General features: G+C 49.9%; 1 protein-coding gene across 2 annotated transcripts in view; it reads left to right on the top strand.

Annotated features, from left to right (window-relative positions):
• The first annotated feature begins 5,159 nt into the window (after positions 1–5,159).
• Positions 5,160–8,237, top strand: part of TMEM260 (transmembrane protein 260) — a 40,618-nt gene continuing 37,540 nt past the window's right edge. The window contains exon 1 of one of the 2 annotated variants that reach the window (XM_067295128.1): positions 5,160–5,271. In XM_067295128.1, coding sequence (XP_067151229.1) covers positions 5,160–5,271 — 112 coding nt within the window. The remainder of the gene's footprint in view (positions 5,272–8,237) is intronic. The other variant, XM_067295129.1, reaches the window with a different exon arrangement.

Here is an 8,237-nt window from a genome sequence, read left to right as displayed (position 1 = left end):
ATCTGCATGGGGAAATGAGTTTAGTCTCTTTTTTTTATCTTGGGAAGAAAATGAAACCGATTTTTGAAATAAGGAGCAAGCTGTCCTGTGAGTGGTGGAACCAACAGTCTGGTTTCCCTTGGATTTGAACCCCTCAATTCTCCCAGCCCTTCAACCACAACAACCCCAGGATCCCTTCCCTATGCCAAACAAAAGACAGCATGATGCTATCATCTACGCTGTGCAGATTGTCTGGCCAGCCAGCTGCTGCCAAGCAGACCAGGTAACAGCCGAGTTCCTCCTTCCTCCCAATGGGAATACTGATTTGGGTATCTCACCTCTGCCCAGCTGCTGCTTTGCATGAACTGTCCATGAATAAAATAACATCTGGGAGACCTTTGCCTCTCTTTTGGATTTGATTTAATTGGGCATGGGTTCAAAATTCACTGGTGAGTGTCACACATACACTGGACGTACAGTGTAATCGCCTGAAGCTTCTTTCTTTAGGTGGCCAAAGTGAATATAATGAGCCGTGGCCCTGTTGGGTGGATGAGTATATCGGCTCTTAGCAATCTGTTCTGAGGAAGAACGTGGCTATATTTATGCTATTTTGAAAAAGCAGTTCCTAGCTCAGGCATAAAGGCAGTGCACGCCATCTTTTGCTTGACATCTCCACATCTCACAAACATCCTGGGTGCAAGTGCTCGGCAGTGTATCAACCCATGCAGTGTATCCAGGCACATGGGTCCCCACATGCTTGGGTGACTGGCCACATCTAAACCTGTTCTTGGCCCACCAGCCTGGGCCAATTCCACAGCCAGATTAGATGCAGCCAGAGTCCACTGACTTCATAAATGCTGAACACGTGTGCTTGCTCAGGTGTGCGGGACGGGGTCCTGGGACAGCCCTATGCATGGGGATGGAGGGATGCTTGCTGGAGCAAGGGTACTAGTTCATTCACTTGGAAGTACTCTCTGCACCATGTCTAGATACTTAAGCCATTCTGTAGTAGACGCGCAATTTGAGCCTAGTATTCTCCTCCCCTTCAGAAAAAGAAGCAAAAAAAATGCAGGTTATTGAAGCCACTTAAAAAAAAAAAAAAAACTATGGTAATCTTCCTCTTCATGCTTTGCAAGCAGGCATATATCATCAGTGAAAATACTGCCAAACTTCTTGTTTAAATATAGAAATGGTGCTTATTTGTATTGTTAATGTTTCCCATAAGCACCTGCTTTTATTATATAAGGATATTTACGATTAAGACCGGGACTGGCTACTTTGGTATTAAAATTCTGCACCAGTCCCCTGCTGACAATATCGAAGCTTTGCTAAATGTGTATACATGTAAGTTCATTAAATGGATGCTGACTGTTGTTACACAAGTACAGCAGATGAGTGCTTTCTGTATTAACCTTATCACCTGATGGGCAAAAGAAAAGGTTTAAATAAAGCTTAGGACTAATTGAACAGTATTTCAGAATTTTCTTATGTAAAACTGGTTCTGGTCTATTGTTTTTATTTATTTGCAATAACTGTGCTCATTCAAGTTTGTAATGACACTGCCATGGGTGAACAGAATTTGCTTTAAGTATTATTCTCCTTTTTCCTATCTCCTGCCTCCTTTAAACTGTGTTTCTCAGGAGTAAAACTGCAACAGAGTCTGCTAAAAAGACAACTCTCTAAGTACACAGCCATTTTTGGAGATATGTTCTCAAGCTGTGTTTTTAAATTACTTTAAAAGTTCTTGTTTATTTTCTCTGCCTGCCTTGGGTATTTCCTTGCAGGCTGCGAGTGGAGTACGAGCAGCGCTCTCTTCCAACGCGAGATAGGAGAGAATTAGCCTCCCATTAGAAGGTGGGAGGCGTCTCATTATCAACACACAGCACTCAGACTGCACAAACCAGAAGCACTTTCTTTGCCTACTTACCACTAGAGTATGCTCTCGTGCTACAAGTTCCAGGGTTTTTTTAATAAATCAACGTGTGTAGCACAAGGCCACGTTTCCAAAGCTTTTCACTTGCCCTAGTGCTTTTTCAGGAGCACAGCTTTTTTACTGCTGTTGGGCTCATCCTCCAGGCTTTGCCAAAACCAGGAGGGTTGGTGTGAATTGCTCTGTAGCGAGGTGAGTTTAACTTGGGCTTGGACAACTCTCTGCTTTCAGTACATCAATGAAAACAGTTAAAAATATCTACCTGGCTCACACCCTTGATAAATACAGAAAGAGAGTTTACTTGTACTTCTTGTCTCAGTCAGCCCTCTGGTTTATGTTTGGGGAAGAAAGGGAAGTCAGATCTCACGAACTGAAAGATTTCTGCTTGCAGAAGAAAAATGCACTCTGCAAAGTGTTTGTGCCAACATAAAGTGTGTCTGTAATCCTGGCCTTTGAAAGGGTAGTAGTTATTCAATAAGATAAAGGCTGCTGTGAACCTGCCCTACCATATTAGAGCAAAGTACTTTGTCACTGGCACCCTAAAAGTTCCAGTTTCTGCAAGACAAAGATATAAAACAACTTGCAGGACAATTAAAGAATAGTTTGTCCTTACCATATTATTACCAGTTATTGTTCCACATTTTGATATTCGCGTTTAAATTGCTACCTCCCCCATCAATATAATTGTAATCAGTTACTGTTAACATTGTCTTTGGATGCCTTTTCCAAGTTAAATACAAAGAAAGAAAAATGCTGCAAAGAAAAAAGCCACGCTTCGGATAAAGAGCCTCGCCACCAGCCTGCATTCATAAACAGACTGTGCACTTTGCTGCTAAAATTACATTTTAGCAGCCCCAACGGGTGCAGGAACAATGACCCCTCTCATTACCATAGTGACAATGGCTGGCTGAGGATTGCAACATATCTTTTTCTTCTCCCTGATGAACCTCAGCCAATAACATTCGAAACCTGCCAACAAGTTGAGTATATTGAAGCTCACTTGGTCACCACAGAGCCAAGCAGTTGCCTTCTGGATGGAAGGCAGCCATTTGGGCCCAGCCATTATTCAGCCAGCGTTTATACCCAGAAATACCAGTTTCTTCTAGCAACCTGATTAACTTCTGAGTGGGTCACAACTGCAGTTTCTTTTGCTGCAGCTAGACTGCATAAAGAAACCTTCCCTAAATTCCCTTAATACCTTTCTCAGTTTCAGTTCATGCCCCTTTTTCTTTTTTTTTTTTGTGCCGGTTATGTTTCAAAAGGGTCCTGCAGCATCAGCTTCTCCATTCCTCAGAATCTGATATGCCATTTTTCAGTCATGTCAACCCTTAATCCTGCTCTTTTTTTAATAAATGCAAACCTAATTTTCTAACGTTTCCACTTAGATCTAATCCATAAGGCTGTTTATTATCCCAGTTACCCTCTTCTATACCTTTTTCATTTGTATTCAAAAGCCTCTCTTTAATCTGTCTCAATTCTCTAGGTATGGCCTCGCTGGTCTTTTGTACAATCCCAAAATGATTTCTATGGATGTGTTTTAGTCTTCTATCGATAGGTCTCAGGATTCTATTTGCGTTCTTTAACTACTCCCTCAGCACGAATGGGTGTTTTTAATATTCTATACACTGTCACCTTCAATCCTTTCCCTCATCAGTGTTTCATGTCTCCTCATTCAGGGTGTAAATCTTTATTATTTGTATATAATGCCACCTTTGTACTTCAAGATTTACTTTAAGTAAGATGTTTAAAACAAAGCAACGTGCATTGCAGCCTTTGCCATCAGGCTTTGGGTTGCATCCCCTCACACCAGCAGAACCCAAATTTTCCTCTTCTCCAGATCTACATCAGTTTAAGAAGCAAAAGAGGAGCCATTCGCTTCAGTCTGCAGTTGCGAGCGGTACATATGACAAATTGAGCAATATGTGGCGTTCAGAGTGTAATGTTTAAAATTCAGTGGTTAAAGTTCAGTGTTTAATGAGTGGCGGGTGCTCTTGCGCATGCTGCTTGAGAGTCTGCCTTCAGATTAAAGGAATCATAAAAGCTGGCCTGAAACTGGTTTGAGGAAAGAAGACAAGACAGAAAGGAGAAAGAAGGAATGAAAAGGGAAGGATGGGGGGGTTTGCAAGAGGAAAAACAAGCCTGGGGCATGGGCACAGAATCTGAGCTTCGAAGCATTTCTGAAAAATAGGAGAAAATGTGCTTAGATTGGGGAAGGAGATTGAAGAGCAGTGATGCTGGTATGGCGGTTGGGACAAAGAGGTCCAGGCCTGAGGTTCTGGCCCAGAAGTGTGACTGTTCTTGTCCAAGAAACCACGACACAGTTCGACCCAAATTGTGGGGCGCAAGCTGGACACCGGTGGGACACGTCTTCCCTTGGACACTGGTGGGACATGTCTCGCCCTAAGGGCGCAGGCGGAGGCTGGACACCAGTGGGGCATGTCTCCCCTTGGATACCAGCAGGACATGTCTCCCCCCAGGGTGCGGTCAGAGGCTGGACACTGGTGGGACATGTCTCCCCTTGGACACCAGTGGGACACATCTCACCCTGAGGGCACAGGTGAAGGATGGACACCGGTGGGACACGTCTCCCCCAGGGTGCGGGCAGAGACTGGACACCAGTGGGACACGTCTTCCCCGGACAGTGGTGGGACATGTCTCGCCTTGAGGGTGCGAATGGAGATCAGACACCACTGGGACATGTCTCGCCCCGAGGCCACCTGTGGGGAGGGAAGTGTTGGGGCAGCCCAGGCCGGGGTAGGTTGGTCTCCCAGCTGGTTCAAAGCCTGCCGCGGGTGAGGAGGATGAGCTGGGAACCGCTCTGGTGTGGGCAGCTGCCCGCGCTGGGGCAGGCGGCCTCACGCCGCCATGTCAGAGGCCGCCCCCCAGCAGCCCCTTCCCCGCCGCCCCCCCCCCCGCTTCTCCGCAATGGTTTCACCCGCCCCCTCCCCCGTGCGGTGGTCTCGCCCTCCTGCACTACCGCTCCTCACCGCAGGGGGCGCGGGAGCCCCCGGAATGTACCAACTCTTCCCGGCGGGGGGGGGGGGAGGGGGGCGCAGGGCGGACGGCGCCGCTAGCTCGCCCCGCCGGGGCGGCAGCCGCCGCCGTTTCTTTACACTTCTGTCTCTGAGGGCGGCCGCTGCCGGGAGGCGGCTCGGGGGGAGCGGGAAGCGGCGGCGGGGCGGGGCGGCGCCCCCCGCGGGGCGGCGGGGTGGTGCGGCCCGGCCGCCGCACGCGGAAGGAGCGGGCGCACATGGGGGCCGCGGCCGGGGCCGGGGCGGGCGGCGCCGCCGGGGCGCTCGGTGCTGCCGTGGCGGCCCTGTACGCGGCCACGCTGCCGCCCGCCCTGCCCGGCGGGGACGCGGGTAACGTACCCAGCGCCGCCGGCCCGCCCGCGGCGGGGCCTCCCTGGGCGAAGGGGCGGGCGGCGCCGGCCGGGGGGGGCGGCCCGGGGGGCGGGCGCAGGGGGCAGCCCGTAGGGGGGCAGCCCATAGGGGCGGTCGCCCCATAGGGGCACCACCCCGTAAGGACACCACCTTGTGGGGCTGGGGGCGTGGGGGTCGTCTCATCAGGGCGGTCGCCCCGTAGGGGCACCCACTCCATAGGGGCACCACCTTATGGGGGCATGGGGGTCACCCCATAGGGGCGCCCACCCCATAGGGGGACTCGCTCCATGGCGGTGGGGGCATAGGGGTCACCCCATAGGGACACCCGCCCCATAAGGACACCACCTTGTGGGGGTGGGGACATGGGGGTCACCCTATAGAGGCGGTCGCCCCCTGGGGCACTCACCCCATTGGGGGTGGTGCATAGAGGTCACCTCATCAGGGTTGTCACCCCATAGGGGCACTTGCCCCATAGGGACTGGTACATCGTGGTCGTCCCATAGAGGCTTATGCCCCATAGGGGCTGGTGTATCCCAGTTACGCCATAGGGCTGCTCACCCCATAGAGGCCGGTGCATCGCAGTCACCCCAGGGAGGTGCTTGCCCCCTAGGGGCTTGTTCATTATAGGTGCTTTGTGGTCACCCCACTGGGGTGGTCACCCCATAGGGTCGGTGCAGCGTGGTCATCCCACCAGGGTTGTTGCGTTGCGGTTGTCCCATAGGGTCGCTGAGCCCGCCGGGGTTGTGCTTCGTAGTGTGCTGGGATCAGTGGTTGGTGCGTTGTGGCCACCCTACGCGGATGGTCACCCCGTTGTGGTGGGTGCATAATGGTCACCCCATGGGGCAGGAGCACCCGTGGGGGCTCTGCGCTGTGGTCACCCTGTTAGGGTTGTGCATGCCATCGCGGTGGCACGTGGTGCCCCCGGTGCACTCTGCAGCGTGGGGCAGAGCCGGTCCTTGCCCTGTGGCGGCCCTGGGGAGGTGCCTGGAGGGGTGGGGATGGTCCCTCCAGGCATTTGAAGGGCGAGGGCTGCTCGGCTCAGTGCGTGCACAGGGAGGTTCAGACTGGTATCAGGAGACGCTCTTTCACCGCGAGGGCAGTCGCGTGTTGGAGCGGGTTTCCCAGCGTCGTTGTGCAGTCTCCGTCCTTGGAGGTTTTCTAGTCCAGCCTGGACCCTGAGCAACCTGGTGTGACCAGAGCTGAGCCTGCCTTGAGCAGGAGTTGGACTAGAGATGTTCTGAGGTCCCTTCCCACCCCAATGATCCTGCAACCCAATGAAAATTGAGTTGAATCCAGGCCAAATCTGTGCAAACCAGCTCTGACCCTGCACGTTTTGGGGCGAGCAAGCAGGGAGGGAGCTGGGGGCGCCTTAGGCTGCCAGGGGATCATCCCTGCTAGCTCGTGGATGGACCATGCCGTCACAGGGCTCTCCTTTGCCACGGTTGGGATGCCTTATTTGAAAAGTGATTTTTTTGTTCAGATCCGATCCTCTCTGTCACACCCCAAATCATTCTGGTTCCTTAAGGTACCAGGCTTTATAGTAAATAGTACTTGAGCCTTTCAGCGAGGGATCTAGAAAGAGGCCTTGAGGGCAGCCTGTGGCATCAGAGGGCCAGATGTGCCATCATGCCAGATGTGGCATCATGAAATGTGTTTCCTTGGGCCCGTGCTTTCTTCGGCGCATGTAGCTACAGCCGACACAGCAGTAGGATTTATGGATTTGTCTTTCTGAAAGTGCAGCTTGCTGACAGTGACATACGAACTATCTGCTGCTTTGTTTTTTGTTCTGCTGATCGGACGGGAAAAAAAATTCACCTGTTTGGCGCCTTTGTGGTTTTGCTGTTTTAGCCTGGTCTTGCTTAAATTTCTTGCTTTTTGTAGCATGTGTGTAGCTGTGATTCGGGGACAGGAGGGCTGGTATTTTTTCAGGTGATGCTTTGATTTATTTTTTCTCATGGATTAAGTACCCAGATGTACTTTTTCTTTCTCATCTTTCAAAAGAGTGTTGAATGGGTCCGACTGTGCCACCTGACCATCTCCAGTTTTAGATCTAAGATGCACGTAAAATTCCTTGTTAATGAATGGGCTTTTAGTGGATACATATATTACAGCTTGTGGTGAACACAAGCGTGTGTGTGTGTGTATGTATGCACACATATTGTAACTACATTTCTTTAAAATTTTGCTTTTAGTTTTTGTTTAGAGTTAGGTGAAAGACAGTGTTACCTGGTAGATTTAGGGTGCTTTTTGTATTGGGCAGCATGTATTTAACATAGCTCTTCACATACAAACGTAAAATTGAGTAGTGATTCAAGTGAGGATTATTTGATTTAAAGGTAGTAGAAAGCAGCTCTTGATTTCATTACACAAAACTCCTCCTAGTTATTTGGCTCTCAGAGTGTTCGTTTTGGCCTGCAGATAGACCCTCATGCAACTTTGTGTTATTCATTTTTAGTATACCCACATTTGTAGGCTTCAGCCTAGATCAGAGGGACCCTGTTTGCTAGTCAGAGCTGCCAAATATTAAAATAATTTATTTTTAAATCCCCTCTGCAAAGAACTTACATCCCACACTCTAGACAAGACATGCAAATACGCCCCTTGCTAGGCTGGCTGGGGTGCTGCCTCGTGGCTTTTGCTTCTACTCCAAAGTTTATAAAGGGCTCTCTTTGCTTATTCTGCTTTTATTAGTAAATATGTGATGATCAATATATTTTCAGTTGTTATCATTTTGTCTTCTAAAGTACTCCCTGATGGGAAGTGAACGTCTACTAGTGTGCATGGTGCCTTTGCTCAGATCTGTTAGTTCTGTGATAAGCTTCTGGAACCTGGTTTTTAGTTGTATTTGAGCTTGATTTTTGCCTCTGGGATGCAAATAACCATTATAAACATAACAAAGTAGGATACAGTTTCTCCTGATTAGATGATAAATTGACACTGGGATT

Source organism: Apteryx mantelli, chromosome 4, assembly GCF_036417845.1.
Source record: "Apteryx mantelli isolate bAptMan1 chromosome 4, bAptMan1.hap1, whole genome shotgun sequence".
NCBI lineage: Eukaryota > Metazoa > Chordata > Aves > Apterygiformes > Apterygidae > Apteryx > Apteryx mantelli.
Note: the sequence above shows the minus strand (reverse complement) of the source record. Positions and strands in the feature narration are given on the sequence as shown.